General features: G+C 38.9%; 1 protein-coding gene across 2 annotated transcripts in view; it reads left to right on the top strand.

Moving 5' to 3' along the window:
- GEFmeso (Guanine nucleotide exchange factor in mesoderm) overlaps window positions 1-16,470 on the top strand; it is a 131,786-nt gene that overhangs the window by 2,209 nt on the left and 113,107 nt on the right. The window contains exon 1 of one of the 2 annotated variants that reach the window (XM_089244201.1): window positions 9,278-10,186. The exons of the other annotated variant lie outside the window; for it this stretch is intronic. Coding sequence (XP_089100327.1) covers window positions 10,069-10,186 — 118 coding nt within the window. The 5' untranslated portion in view covers window positions 9,278-10,068. Of the gene's footprint in view, window positions 1-9,277; window positions 10,187-16,470 lie in introns of those variants that run through there. 2 annotated transcript variants of the gene reach the window in all.

Genomic DNA, 16,470 nt, shown 5'->3' with positions numbered 1-16,470 from the left:
CGATTCACATCTCATATCCAACGCCATAGCCCATATAGTAATAATAATAATCGGCTCGTTATCATCTGATCTCGTAACAAGACATCACTTTATTGGAGGAATTTAGTCATCTCTCATGCTTCCTTTTGAGACGGGGGCCCGACCGTATCATATCGGGCCGTTAAAAAATTAAGTTTATTAACCTTCCTAATTGGTAATAACGACCGCGGTGCAATGTAGACACGGCAATTATTACCGTGGAGCCTCAGAAAAGGAAAAAGAGAAGATTCGAAATACATTTCGAATGTGCATTAGATATGGCATAAAATGCAACACATACTCTAATGTGATTCCTTCCTAGAAACAGGCCGTTTGGGGTTTAGCATCAAATACATTAGGCCACAAAAATGAATGGAAAGAGACGAGAGGGGGAAAGAAATGGTTCGAGAGTAGTAAATGTGCTGATGATGCTTTGAGACATTCGGGCGCCATTAAACCATGAGTGAAATGAGAATAATAATGAAAAAAAAAGATGGCGAATCCGATGCCCTCGAGGTTGATTTATATATACACACAAACACACGTATTTTTTTTCTGCTGTTTCAGCTCTCAAGAACCTAATACTGACCGTTTGGGTTAAAAGTTATGATCGTGTGATTTTTAGACATGATTTGTAATTGTCAACATGAACTTTTTTTTGGCATGATTACCAGGGCTTGACAAATCGAAAAAGAATTTAGAGCCCAGCCAAATTTTTTCAAGAGAGAGAGCCAAGAATTTTTTCTCTTCTTTTTCAGGTACTTGTTGATTCCTTTTTATGATTTTTTGAACTTTTCGCGGGAGACCAAACCGTCAAGTCTCTCCCCCCGCTATGGCATTGAGTAGTTGTAGGACCTGCTCTCGGGGCTGTAGTTACAGAAACTGATAAAAAATAAATATAAACCATTCAAACTAGAAACAAAAAAATTTGCTTTGTCACCAGGGGGGGGGGGCTGAGTCTATTTTGACCCCCCCCCCCGTAATTTTGAACGGAGGAACAGGGAAAACTCAGTGACCTTCCTAATCCAGTGCCTAGGACACTACACCCCCCCCCCCCCTGCTCTCTACCAGTTGCTGTCTTGCCTGTTGTGAGGAGAAGGAGGTGACATGATACTATGGCAGCTGTATGAGGAAAAAATTAATAATGGAAAAATTGGTTTTTATTTCTTTTTCGAAAATTTTGAAGTCGTCTATAGCAGTAAACAACTCAAAATGATCAAAACTGATATCAACCAGGACAATCGAAACAGCTTTTCCGCATGGTTAGAACCATACTTGGTCAAAGTGAACGCAACCGTCTTTTAAAAAAACACATTCTGATGCTTGTTAAAAGTAAAGACAATCTAAATTATAAATTTAATATGAAAGAAAACAGTTAAAACTATTACTACGTCAGTTGAAGACCATTCCACTAGTTTCGACCAGTTTTGACCACTTTTTATCGGTTAAAACCATTTTTGGCCAGTGGCCTGGTCAAAACCAGTTTTTACCGGCAATAATTGACAACCCCTGTCCGATGCAGATAGTTTTTGGTGCCAATACCGATTCTAAAATCACCATGGTGACCTGGCACCTGAGATTTGTCACGCCCCTGGGTTATACAGTCACAACTGGAAACAAAAATTTATGATGTTTCTTGGATTAATTATGTTTTATTCCCGCTTTCGTAATGTTGAACAAGTAAGCATTCAATGGACTCCACAAGGGTATGGCTGACAGAGTTCCAGCACGGGAGCCCGGGAAAATTTAAATTAAAAAAAAATCGCTATTGAAGGGGCCCGTGAAAAAGATTTCAGCCTAGGGACATTGCTGCAGGATGTAAAGGGGGGGGGGGCATTGGGACATTAATAATACATTAATTATATATTATTAATAAGGGACATTATTATATTATTACATTAATATAATACTACTATAATATATTATTACATTAATATAATACAGGGATTGACAAATATCATTCGACATTTCACCATGGCGACTAAAAAATTGACATTGGTGCCCTACTCTTTTATGTATGATACTTGAATTGAAATCTGAAGACAGCACAAAATGATTGAAATCATGTCAACATGTCTGTTAGCATGAAGAAGGGGTCCTGGACAAGTCAAGGACTACATTATTTTGGACCAATTTTGGCGGGAGAAAAGTTTTTGGTGCCTATAAAAATTTTTTGTTAACGACTAATTTTTTTCTCTCGATTTATCAAGCCCTACATTATAAAGATAGATTAGGATTAGGTAAAACGGTTTAACTGCATTTATATAATGCTGTTTTTTCTAAAGTTTCCTCCATTTTTCGAATTTGAATATCTCCGCGAATATCACACTTAGAAACGTGAGATTTTTTTTTTGGCATCAACAGAGAGAGGGGGGTAACAAATAATGAATGCATTCTACGCGCCATTTGGATACTTTTCTAATTGCAGGTGTAGCTCTAGGATCAACGGTTCGCCAGTAAAATGCCGTGGGTGCTATTACCTACTTTTAATGACAAGGGAGGGGGGGGGGGTTCAGATGATGTTTACGTCATCGACCCCCATCTATGAAAATATGAAATATTCTTAATATAGAAAAACCTTTCGATATATATATTTTGGGGGCACCTGACTAACATTCTCCCTATTGATAAGTCCCCTACAGAGCCCGTTTAGTGATCTCTAAATGTTTCTTAGATTCAAGTGATCTGGAAATGTGCCAGCATCACTCAATTGATCCGTAATTATGCCGCGGATCACTTAAATGATCTGGGGAATATGTCGCGGGTAATTTGAGTGATGTAGAACCACACTGGGAGCCACTTAAGTGCTCTGTACAACATATGTCACTCAAAAGATCTTTAAAAGTGCCACGGATCGTTTAAGTGTTCTGGAAGTGTGTCGCGGGCCAATTAGGTGATCTGTGAATTTGCCACGGGCCTACTTGAATGATCTAAAAATGTACCACGGGATCTTAAACGATCTGTAAGTGTGCCACTTAGTTCATTTTTACAAAATTAGGTTTGTGGTTGCAGGCCACATCAGGTTACCCTCGGTGCCACATTTTGCCCGTAGGCCAAGGGTTTACCGTATATGGCTTAGAGGGTGGGTCTCAATGAATTTCTTGAAGAGAAATTTTGTGTTCTTAGCCTTTAAATAGCATTGAAATTAACCAAAATTCATTATAATAACATATAAGGGCATTTTCTCCCGAAATTTTAATTAAAAAAAATATTTTTCGGAAGAAAAAACTCCCACCCTCGCTTCCGTCTCAGATCCAAATATACGTTAGGAGGTAGGTGGCAGAGCTGACGACAATTTGCTGACAAGATGGGGGGGGGGGGTTAGAGTTTTGCTGACGGGAAAGGGGCAAAAATGGCAAAAAAATTTGCTGCCGTAATACTTGAACGGCCCCTTATCAGATCGGTCAGTATCGGCCACTGGCATCTTAGTAGCCATTAGCCCTGAGGAAGATTCACAATCCTGAGCAACACGAGAAATGATCGAGCTTATATTCCATTGGACACGAAGAGACACATTCGAAATCCATTATATCACTAAATGAAGGCCTTAATATCCCATCTGCCGGGCCTCTCATTAACATTGATGCGTAGGCCATATTTTTTCTACCTAATTTAAATTCAAGAGATAACAGAGATAATCATTAATGCCTTTTTTTCCCTTCGCCCTCCTCCCATACTTTGCACTACAGCTGGTGTTTTACCAGAAAGTAGAGAGAAGATGATATCTTAACATATCCTTCCAAAGGCCATCATCTAAATTCTATTTATTTATTTTTCAATATGCCTGATGTTATGATGAGGGGGGCTTTGAAAGAAATACGATACACCACTGAATTCGATTCGTCAACGAATCTGATGGCCTTGAGGCGACTACTCGTACCATTCTCAACAAGAAAGAAGAGAGTAAAAACTCCTTCATTGTATGATGTAGTGCATGTGATTTTTATTTTCATTCCATGGCCAGTGAAAATCTGACATGTCAACCCTCCTTCCCTGCCGTAACTGTTATGTAACTGTCGAGGACGTTGGGGAGACAGTGGAGAATAGTGGACTTTTGGTAGTTTTGATTGTTATCTGTCATCTATCCAATAAGTTCATGTTGTTTTGAGTTATATTTTGCATCATGGGATTTGTTTTATTATTCTATGCGTTTGGTCAACATGGAAATATGTTGAAATTCCAATTATTCAAAGGAGGGAATGGAATTGCAATAAATGTTTTGTTATGGATTTTTGCTTCCCTGGCACTTTTTCAGAATTTCGACGAACACCCATTCCTTTTAGAATTTATTTTCAAAAATAAATTAATACATTTATTTTGGCCATTTTCGAAATTCCTGCTGCCTTTCCAAAATTTTTTGCTTTTTTTACATTTTTCGGCATTTTTTATCCCCTTCTGCACTTTTCCCGAATTTTTGACCCTCTGCACTGCTCTGAATTTATCCTTCCTACCTAAGCCTTTTCAGAATTTTTGCCCTTGCCTACCTCCATCTACTCTGCCTACCTTGTCATTTTCTAGAATTTACACTGCCAAATTTTTCTAACTGTCCCCTTACCACACTTGCTTTCAGTGATCCAACCATAAAACGTTATGATTCGGCATCTGGAAGCAAAAATATTGTATGATGTAAAGGCCGAAACGCACTACACTGATGTCACGTCAGTGTAGTGCGGAGCGGTGACCCTGACAAAGGTTGGAGGCGCACAGTTTGAGAACCCCTGATATAGTGTGTTTTCGCCTTTAGGATAGCATGATAATAGGTCTCACTAACTAACGTCAATAATAGACACTTGGAGATGTCATCAGACCAACAAGACCCTATATGTGAAACCGGCACTTCCAGAAAAGTGAAGATTTTTTAATATCACTCTTATTCCAAGATTTTTAATGTATAAAACTGGACTGAATGGCTCAAAATTCTGCTTGGGCCGTTACCCTACGAAAAGACGGCTCTGCAGTCAAGATGATTGATAGCTGAATGATTACCATACGATGTCTTGGACTAGAGTGGGAAATTCTTGCTCGAGAAATAAATCGACGGTAAGGAAATCTTGATCCATCTAATCCCTAGAATGAGTTATAATTGGTCTTCGGTTCCTCAAGTTCTATTTTCGGTTCACTTTGATGACGTCAATCGAAACATAAATAAATGGACTTAATGACCGAAGTGTTGGAGTGCGTTATTAGGACATCATAAGCTCGTATTCCAGTTAGATTACCAGTTAGTTTATCAGGAAACTATAGTATCAAGTCAGGGCCACCCTTGTCAGTCGCGGGGGCGAAAATAATTTCGGGGCTCCTTATTCCCGATTTTATATATTTTGTGGGGGAGGCTGATCGGACACCCAAACGATTCATGCAGTATCACGGAATATACAGAAACGCTGTAAAATATTTAATCTAAAATATATAAACACAAATGAATGTAAATTAAGACAATAAATTAATAAAATTTTTGAATCGGTAAAAATTTAGAACTGGGGGAAAAATAATTAGATCAATGAAAAAAAGAAATAATTTCAAAAATAATGAAAATTAAGTCCTAATGAGAACTGATGAAAATTTAGAATTCATGAATTAAAAATGAGAAATAACTGAGAGATATAATTTCAGCAATAATAAAAATCCAGAAGAAATAATTCCAGAATTGGTGAAAGCTCCAAGTTCATAAAAGAAATAATTCCAGAATTGATGAAAATTTAAAATTACTGTGTATAATGAGAGGGAAAAATCCCAGAAAAAAAAATTGAGATTGAAAATTCAGAATTAATGCGAGAACTTATTCCAGAATTGAGGAAAGAAATAATTTCAGAATTAATAAAAGAAAGAATTTTCCAGAATTAATGAAAGAAAGAATTTTCCAGAATTAATGAAAGAAAGAATTTTCCAGAATTAATGAAAGAAAGAATTTTCCAGAATTAATGAAAGAATTCCAGAATTGACGAAAATTCAGAATTAATGAGGGAAATAATTCCAAAATTGATGGATATTAAGAATTAATGTGAAAGAAATTATTATATATATTATATATTTCTGTGAGTGCGGGGCCCGATGCGACCGCACCTGTCGCACACCCCCAAGAGTGGCTCGACAATCTAAACGCATAGGTCTACCCGGGCCCATTTGTTTTTCAGAAGTTTATGCGTAAATTATGAGACTGGTAATTCCAGCCTAGCAGGACCCTCAGAGCACCATTTTGCCCGGTGGCCCATGATGATGTTGAGATACATAGTAGGTGTTAGCATTTCGCTTCCCTGCCACGATTTCATGATCCGAACTGACCCTTTAAACCGGAGGTTGATTCAGTGACCACTCTGCTGTCGGGTAGCAAACATAAGCGTAACCACATTGACATACATATAAAAAATTCTCAGAATTACCTGTAAGTAGAAAATATTATCATTGCTACTCAACACACACAGAGTGAAAACGGATTCGAGGTTGAGGTTGAAGAAAAAGTTTTCTATGATGAGTATTTGTTTGCAACCGCAGAGAACAAAAAAAAAGTGAAAAAAAGGCAACATTTTTTTTTTCCTAACAGAAAAACTCATAAACGAAGAGCCAATGTGTCGCCAGTGGTCAAGCGCTATGTTGTATGCTGAGCTCTCTATAAGTAATGACGCCTCGTGCCAATCACTGGATGAACTCCTGACCTTCTAGAATGGAACTGTCAGAGGAAAAAAAAATGGCTTTTTTTTTTCTATTTGCGAGGTGGGATTCGAAGTTTAGTTTAACACTCTATTCTAATCTCATCCCCCCTTTTCTTTTAAGCACTATTTGCTGTTTTCATGAATTCTATTTTACCATAAGTCAGTGACACTGAACTTGCTTCTTGACGGAGATGGGAAACGCGTTGCTAAATATTTACATTCCAGTGCCTTCGAATATCAGAGAATAGTCAGTTTCGAAACAGATCTGAGCGCACGTCTCATTTCCATGGTTAACTGAATGAAACAAATAATATTTTTTCAGAAAAATTTATTTTTCAAAATTTTTGCTGTGTTACTATGAGTTTTTAGCCTGATTTCCCAATGAGTAAATGAGAAATTTCTACTGGGCCCAGGTAGTTTTTGGTCAGCATATTTAAGGGACATACATTCGCTGAAAAATCAAAAATTTCTAATAATAACTATTTTTGCACCGAGCGTCAGAAAACATTGATTTCAATTGAGCTTTAGATAAACTCATGAGCTTTATCTAAGCTAAAGCTGAGCTTAGGAAAGAATAAATTTTTCAATAAGGATTCAGAAAGATTGATATCCATTATTCAATAAAACGTCTCAAAACAATGATTTTCAACAAAGCTTTAGATAATAATAATTTTTGACATTGCTTCAGAAGACATTTTCAACAAAGCTTCAGATAACAACTATATGTTCAACAAAGCCTCGAAAAACTGTTCAACAAAGGTTTGGATAGCAAATAGTTTTCGATAAAGCCTGAGATTACAATTGTTTTCAAGAAACCTTCAGATGAAAATAATTAAAAAAAAATTATGATGTAACAATGATTTTTAAAAAAGCTTCACATGAAAATAACAATTATTTTCAACAAAGCTTCGAAAAACACAGCTATTTCCAACAAAGCTTTGTATAACAAATGATTTTAAACAAAGCTTCAGGTAACAAATGATATTCCACAAAGCCTCAGATTACTATGATTTTCAAGAAAGCTTCAAACAACGAAGTCGTTTCTGGGCTCCACAGGCAACGGGTTGGATATAACTATGTTAATGGTTGACCATAGATTCCGAGCCTGATTTTGTCTGTATTTTCAGGAATTTAGCTGATTGTTATCTGGGCCTGATGTTCACATGCGCTTCAGTGACAGTGCCGTCTCAACGCATGGGGCCAGCCTGGGCACGGCCCGGAAGGGGGCGCTCAAGTGCATCAGGGAACCCGTAATAAGGAGATTTAGTGCTATGGTTTCCGAGACACATAAAAATTTATGAGCAGGTACTTTCAATGAATTAGGGACCCACAGAATATCACTTTGCCCGAGGACCCACGGTGCTATTGAGACGGTCCTGCGTTACTTCATGAAGAGTTTAGCGATCAACCTTTCGGGAATTACTGGGTTAGGGGTCATTCAAGTATTACGTCAGCATCGATGGGTGGGGGGTGGATTTGGATGATGCTTACGTCACCAACCACCCTTTATAAAAATGATATATTCTTAATGGCATTCTGAACTGTGGTTTGTGGGCATCTGAACTAACATTCTCCCCAATAAGTCCCCTACAGAGCCACTTAAGTGATCTCTAAATGTCTCGTGGATCCTTCAAGTGCTCTGGAAATGTGTCGCGAGTTACTTAAGTGATCTGAAAATATGCCACGGGCCTCTTAAATGCTTTGGAATTGTGCCAAGGGCCATTTAAGCAATCTGTAAATGTGCCGCTTAGTTCATTTTTTTTACAAAATTACGTTTGGAGGGGGGGGGGCAGGTCACGTCAGATAACCTTCAGGGCCACATTTACCATACATGGCTTAAAGGGTGGGTCTCAATGAATTTCTTAAAAAGAAATTTCGAGAGAGAGAGAGAGTTCTTAGCCCTTCAAACAGAATTGGAATTGACAGAAATTGATTATAATAACATATATAAAGAGGTATTTTCTTTCGAAATTTTAATTATTTTTTAAATACTTTTTGCATTAAGAAATTTTTTTTCCTCTTATGGGGGGAGGAGGCGCACGAGCCTCCATGCCCCCCCCCCTCTCGCGTACGTCTCTAATCCCGCCAATATGCGTTGGGAGGTTGGGCAGTGCTGACGAAATTTTGTTGACGGGGGAGGGAACGGAGGGGTCAGAGTTTCGGGGGAAAGGGGCCCAAAATGGCTAAAAATTTGCTGACGTAATACTTACAGAATGAATAGATTGAAATACAAAATCGTGAAAGAAAGATATATATACATTATCTTCATTTTTCTGTTCATATTCTTGAAAACGTCTAGGTAAAAGTAAGAAACTTTATCAGACCCTGAATCTATATGTGTTATTTAATTTTATACTAAATAATATAGATTTTTTCTCATTCATATATATATTACACATAAAAAAATAACATTGGCTGAGCATCACGGCGCCAGAGAGAAGAAAAAGGAGAGGGGAGAAAATATCGGAGAATATCTATCTCTCCTTTTCTCGCCATACCTCTCGCCAACATCTCTGCCTTCACTCTCGTCATCGGCGACGGAATGGTTCCGTTGGCGACAAAGAAGTGAGTTGTTGGTGTAGCAACCTGACTCACGTTTTTGAATGACCAAATCACCCGAGCGAACCCGACACAACAGTAAAATCCCTCTCGCTGCCGGAATGCGATCCAAACACTGAAGTTCTGTGTGTATGTGAGTGAGAGAGAGAGAGGACCTATATTTAAATTAGGGATTTAAACATCATTCCGGCGAACATGTGTTCATGTAAACCTACTTGTGCCAGACATGTACATGATTTTTGTGTTTATTTTATAGTTCTTTTCCCCGTGTTGAACGCATGCACCTGGTGATTCCTTGTGTTTACTTACCTGCGGCCTTCAACAACATCGGTTCTTGTGTGTGTAATGTGTCTGTGTGTTCATCCTAATTCGTTCTTTCTTACCGTTACAACAACAACGGTATTGTGGAAATTCATGGTCTAGTTCGTCCGAGGAAACTTCATCATTATTTTCTTTCATTTTTATGTTGGTTTTTTTTTTTTTTGACAATTTTCTTCCTGTTTACGACAAAGTCAAGGACCAGTCCGTGTGGTCATAGCCGTCCGCAATTAGCGTTTGAACGGGATTTAATTTGGATTTTGCGAAGAGTCGGACAATGGACCGGAGGAGACACTACTTCGTCCGATATAAGTTTTTGTGTTAGTGATTCAGTGTAATGGTTCTAGTCTTTTACAATTATTACACCACTGCCGAGATAATACAGTGGATAGCGTGGTATTTAACTCCGGTGCAATGACACCTGTGGATTACCATCACTGCCACCCTCCTGATAATTAAGTGGAACCGATAACTGTGATTTTTTTCATATATATATATTTTTCTCCCAACTTCTTATTTTTCCATGGTTATCGTGAAATGCGCGGACCATAACCGTAAAAATAGCGACATGTGCCAAGCTAATACTGATGTCGCTGCTAAATCGGATTCCGATGATGATTTCAAGTGGGAAGAGTTCTTTGGTGAGTGGTGTTTAGTAATACAATTATTTGCACCTGGATATAATTACATTGGTAATCTGAGATTTCAGTTTAAAATATTTACACGTGCAAACATGATTTCTAGCTGGGATGTAGAATATATTTACGTGTGATATACATATTATATAGGCATGCCATAAATGCTGAATAGCAGCAGGCCCGTCATTTGGGGGGGTCAGGGGCGTTGCCCCCCTGGCTTTTGAAAATACACAAAAAAAATGGTATGTATGTATGTATATATATATATATATATACACACACACACACACACACACATACACTCAGTACATGTTCTTTGACCCCCCCCCCCCCGGAAAAAGTTGAAATGACGGCCTTGAATAGCAATATGGGCATGTAAAAACAGTGAAATGCACATTAAGATGCATGTGTGCAAAGTTCATTGCCCATAATTCACCAATGGAAAACTCAAGTGACAATTCACTAATAGAAAAATTCAGAACAAGAAATTCATCAACATAGTGAGTGGATAAGCAGGTGAGTGATTGATGTGCAAGTAAGTCAGGAAGTTAGTGAGTCACTCATATGGTCAGTCACTCACTTGACCATTCACTCACCACCCAGTCATTCACATGGTCACTGACTTGCTCACTCAATCACTCTTGCAGTCACTGACTTGCTCACTCAGTCACTCTTGGGGTCATTGGTTTGCTCAATTACTCATTCACATTGTCACTCGTCATTCAGCAGTTCCCTCATATGGTCACTAAATTGACCCACTCATACATTCACTTACTCAATCGCTCACTCAGTTAGCAACACATGCGTGCAATCCATAACACAGTTATTCACTTTATCACTTATATATACAGTCACTGGATCACTTCCACGATTACTCATTCACTTTGTCATTCATATGATCACTCACTCATTAGCATATTCAGGGCTTGACAAATTAAAAAAAAAATTAGGTGCCAGTCATATTTTTTAGGAGCCAAACATTCCCCCTCTCCCCATCTAAAGAAAAACTGTCCAAAATTAGTTTTACCCCTCGGATTTTTCAAAATTTTGGTACATAGACGAAGATAGACTTGAAGGTCTGGGGTTAGGGCAGGATTATGATTGTTAAAAAAATTTACATATATGCATCGTGTTAGGTGTTTGTGAAGGTGGTGTGAAGATTTGTGTTAGGTGTTATTGTGCTTGCGACTTGACCAAAGATCACTTAGCGTTGAAACTGCAGATCAGATTCCTGGATTTCACAATTTTTTATTCTATGAATTCACACTGAAATAAAAATTAGGGGTGTGCTGTTAATCTTAATAGGATAACAACTTGCCCATGGGGGGGGGGGGCGAGTGTCTCTTCATCAGTATTTGCCACCTATAGAAACATTGAGTCTGAATTCTCCCCCTTCCCCTAATACTTCCAGTACCTAACGTCTGTGCTTGTCAGCCAAGTTTGAGTCAAATGGAATTGTACAAATAAAAAACCCATTTCTTTTCAGAATTATAATTGGCCTTTTATTAGCATTAGAGACCTGCATTTTAGCATTTCTATAGCAAAATTCACTTGTCTTACCACTTTACCAGAAACGAGTTCAGATGGGTGGCATGCAGCTCGGACTACTTTGAGGTAAAGGTGGTTTTTTCTTGAAAAAACCTCAAATTTTTCTTTTCAGTTTCACTTTAGCTAACATTACCTGGACCGGATAATGAGTGATTTTTCAGTATTGACAACATTTCCCATTCTAAAGCTGGTACTGATAGGCTTGATGCAATAAATTTATACATTCACTTCCAAATCAACTCGAAATTCCAATATGAAGCATATTGTATCTGTGCAAACAAATGCTGTGATTACAGATATTGATTTTAATAAGATGTGAATCGTGCATTAATAATACTATTTGTATTAAGATTTATTTCTCCACACTCGCCAAAATATTTTATTACCATAATCATTGTTTTCGCAGGTATTCTTTTTCAATTATTAGTGTTTAAATTTCGTAATGCATGTAAGCATGTGTAGGTAATCTGATATTTTCTTTAAGAAAGAGGTATAGATGAGTTTGGTTTTGCTTTATCCACCAGGTAATAATAGCCACAACGATGAAATTTTTCTTGAGTTTAAATTGTCTCGATAACATTTATTCATGAATTTTCATAAAACTTGTAGCTATTAATAATATTAGAACTGTTTTTAGAATATCTATTGAGCTCAGGGCTGCAACTGGGGGGGGGGGGGTCTGGTGCCCCAGGCGCCGGACCAAAAGGAGCACAAATTTCACCATTTAACATCTCCAACATTAAAAGGGGGGCGCCAAAATGCATGCATACCCTGGCTGCCCAAGCATCTAGTTGCGGCCATAATTGAGCTACAAAGCTATTCATAACTTGATAATATGAAAATCTTTGAATTCATGAGAAGTTTGTAATAATAATCTTATTCAAAAAACTGTCCCATCCATTTCGATAGAACTTGAACAACCAGAAAGGGGTTCAAATTTTCATTAGCTTTGATATAATGGTGGATAGAATTTCACTTTTCGCCTTGATAGTAACGATGAATAGACTGACATTAACATTAGTTTTCGAGGGAAAAAGTAAAAATTGGGTAGTTTCTATGACTTTGCCATGGTGTGTGCATACAATTGACAATTCGAGTTCAAGGCCAATAACTATGCATTCACATCATATGAACGATTGGCCTAAGGCTGCAAGGTGCCGTTCAAGTATTACGTCAGCAAATTTTTAGCCATTTTTGATCACCTTCCCCCCCCAGCAAAGTTTCGTCATCAGCTCTGCCCCTCTGAATCCTGACGCATATTGGTGGGATCAGAGACTTACACAGGTGGGGGGAGGGCATAGAGGGCTCGTGCCTCCCCCCACCACCGACGATCAAAAATTTATTTTTTAATGCAAAAAAATATTTTAATTGAAATTTTGGAAGAAAATACCTATATATGTTATTGTAATAATTATTTCTGTTAATTTCAATGTTATTTGAAGGTTATGAACTCAAAATTTATCTTTAATAAATTCATTGCTACCCACCCTTTAAGCCATATAATGATAAATCGCATAAACACCCTTTGCCCGCGGACCAAATATGGCCCTGGGGGTTATCTGATGCGGCCTCCTCAAACCTAATTTTGGAAAAATTAACTAAGCGGCACATTTACAGATCACTTAAATGACCCGGTACACAGTTGCAGAACACTTAAGCGATCCGTGGCACATTTATAGATCCTTTAGTGGCATGTGACGTAGTTTTAGAGCACGTAAGTGGCACCCCCAGTGCGATTCTGCATCACTCAAGTTAGCCGCGGTACATTCTCAGATTATTTAAGTGATCCGCGGCATATAATTACGGACCACTTGAGTGATGCGTGGCACAGTTCCAGCTCACTTAAGCGGCCCGAACACATTTCCAGATCACTTGGATCCGCGAAGCATTTAGAGATCACTAGAGTGGCTCTGTAGGGCACTTATCCATAGGGACGAATGTTATTTCAAGTACCCACAAACTATCGAAAGGGTTTTTCAATTTTTGACGCACCGAGTAAGATGCCATTAAGAATATTTCATATTTTCATAAAGGGTGATTGATGACGTAAGCATTACACCCAAACCTCCCCCCCCCTGTCACCAAAAGTCAGCAAATCGGAAACCCCTTCCACCCATCGATGCTGACGTAATACTTGAATGGTCCTCAACTTCAAATTATACTGGATTATACCTGCTAGTGATTAACACGAGTTCGTAACCTATGAGTCCGTTCAAACCCACAAACAGTCAGAAACTCTTGAACTATGGATCACGACCAGAGGCGTAGGCAGGGGTGCTTGGGGGCTCGGTCCCCCCCCCCCCCCCATCCGACCAGAAAAAAATTTAATATATCGGTGAAAAATTGAATTATCGAAAGAAAATACCCTTTATATGCTGTACAAAACAATTTCTGTTAATTTAACTACTTTTTTCCCTGGTCACGACTTAAATTTGATTCACAGGGGTCTTCCGAGATGGGTCGTACGAATCCATTAGCAGTCCTGTTATAAATGCACTCATTGTGTCATTGGTTTCACTAATTTCGGAAAACAAACATTCCCGTGGGTCGGAAGCTGATCTTGTGGATTTTGGGTCGCAGCTAAAAAAAAAGTTAAGAACCCCTAGACTAACAATTGTTTTTCTCATTGGAATGAAATAAAAAGATCGGCTCAATTATTAACGCTGGGGTAGGAGGTGCTTGGTTAAAATTTCCACAAGGATTATACAAAATTTCTATCGGATTGACCATCAACGTTCAGTGAGAAATGTAAGAACATCAGTGGATTCCAATCTTCAATCAACATGCGGAAGTTGGCCGGACAGATATATGAACTGGCATCGCAGCCGAGTCAAGCGTGCATTTTGCCGCCATCTCCTGTCATATTTAACGGGTGGCCAAGGATTGATTTGGCCCTTCATTTTGTCTGGTCACAGAGGAGCCAAACCAACTGATTCAGCAGCCCTGCAAACGAGCATGGCCCCACTCGCCTCCATCAACATAGAGCTATGGGCTTCAATATTGTCCAGCAATAAATCAATCGCCTGACAATGATGACCTGCAACGAAATCCGAGAATTGCCCTGGGAACTTCTGTACCACATTCAGAGCTCCAGACGTCACCTCAAATGATTACCACCTTTTCCGGTTCAGGCAACTTTTTTTTTTGAATGAGAAGCGCGCTCCAGAAACCGAAATATTGTGCAGTGAGCAATGCCCTAACTTATGTGGGTTCAAACTGCCAATTTCATAGACGAAACGCATCGAAAAGCCATTTATGCCTGGCATCTTCAATCCTTCACTCATCGAAGAGGTTGAGAGTGATCGATGCTTGTGCATGATTTTGTGCTCACGTGATCTTGATCGAATACCAGGGCCATCTCAACATTATGGGGGGGGGGGGCTACAAGACTTGAACAATTCAGGCTAATTGTTGTACAGGTCATCCGAGGCTCCTCATGCACCATGAAACTTCCTGGCTGTTCCCGGATGAGATTATGAATTAACCCTTACAGCGGCAATTCCGACATATCTCGTCAAATTTGATCTGCTTTATTTCGGTTCTTAACACGCTTTTATTTCCAATGTGGATTAGGAAAATTTAAAAAATCGCTTAAAGGGTTAAGAAAGCGATATCGAGAAATCTAATGAACCCATCTCTGTCTCGAATCACCATTCAAAAAACTCATATTATGTAGGCACCTTTAGTTATAGCCAGAAATGCCATTTAGGTGATCAGATGCTGGGCGCGAACGGTGCGCATGATAAGAACAGGTTATATAAAAAAAAACTAGGTGCCAGCCAAATTTTTTAGGGGCCCAGGTATTTTCCAACCCCCCCCCCCCCCCCAAAAAAAAAGTCCATAATGATTTTTCTGGGACACATTTGTATGATGGTAGATACTGTACGCTGACATGAAGCCCAAAAACTTTGCTACCGTTCTCCAATTTAGTAATTACACATATAAATATTTTAGGCGCTGTTAACAATTTTATAATTGCCTGCCACCCGAGATTTGTCTTGATAAAATGCAATGAGTTGTATTTTCATTTTGCTTCTCATTTTTATGACTCTTGTTGGACGTATTGGGAGTTGAATGTGTGACATGTTCATGGTTGTGTCCAGCTCACCGAATCCTCTGATTTCCGATATTGGCTGTATTAAATGAAAGAAAGGAAAAAAAACCACCATAATCCGCCTCTAGCCAGAGAGTGCGGGGAATAGGTCAGTGAGTGACCAAATGAGTGACTTATGGTCTACAAGCATGTGAGTGAGCAAAAGAGTGGACCTACAGCAGGGCTGGACAAATCGCAAAAAAATCCAGGCGCCAAAAACAAAATTTACCCTGAGGAAAAAGGTCCAAAATAATGACTCTTTTGGGTTTTTCAAGGCATGATGACCCCCCCCCCCCCCCCATGTCGGTAGATATGCTGCTATAAATTCCTAACATTTTATGCTACTTTCAGCATGCAATTTAGTAACTACACAGACAACTTTAGGTGCTAATACAAATTTTTTAGTCGGCATGGTGACCTGGTGCCTGGGTTTTTTGCCATTTGCCCAGCCCATACTTAAGGCGTGTACAAGCTTGCGAATGATCAAATGATGTGTGTAGAATGATCTGGAGCTTGTGCAAGCATGTGAATGACCAAAAGAGTGACCCTGAGTGATCTACAAGGGATGAGGTCAATGAACGACCAAAAGAGTACACAAACATGGATCTAATCAAAAGACTAACCTAAAGCGTGTGCAAGCATGCGA

This window comes from Pholcus phalangioides, unplaced genomic scaffold (genome assembly GCF_987345545.1).
Source record: "Pholcus phalangioides strain wild (caught in Gottingen) unplaced genomic scaffold, Ppha-v1.0 ptg000003l_1, whole genome shotgun sequence".
NCBI lineage: Eukaryota > Metazoa > Arthropoda > Arachnida > Araneae > Pholcidae > Pholcus > Pholcus phalangioides.
The sequence above is the reverse complement of the archived record's forward strand: the minus strand, read 5'-3'. Positions and strand labels throughout refer to the sequence as shown.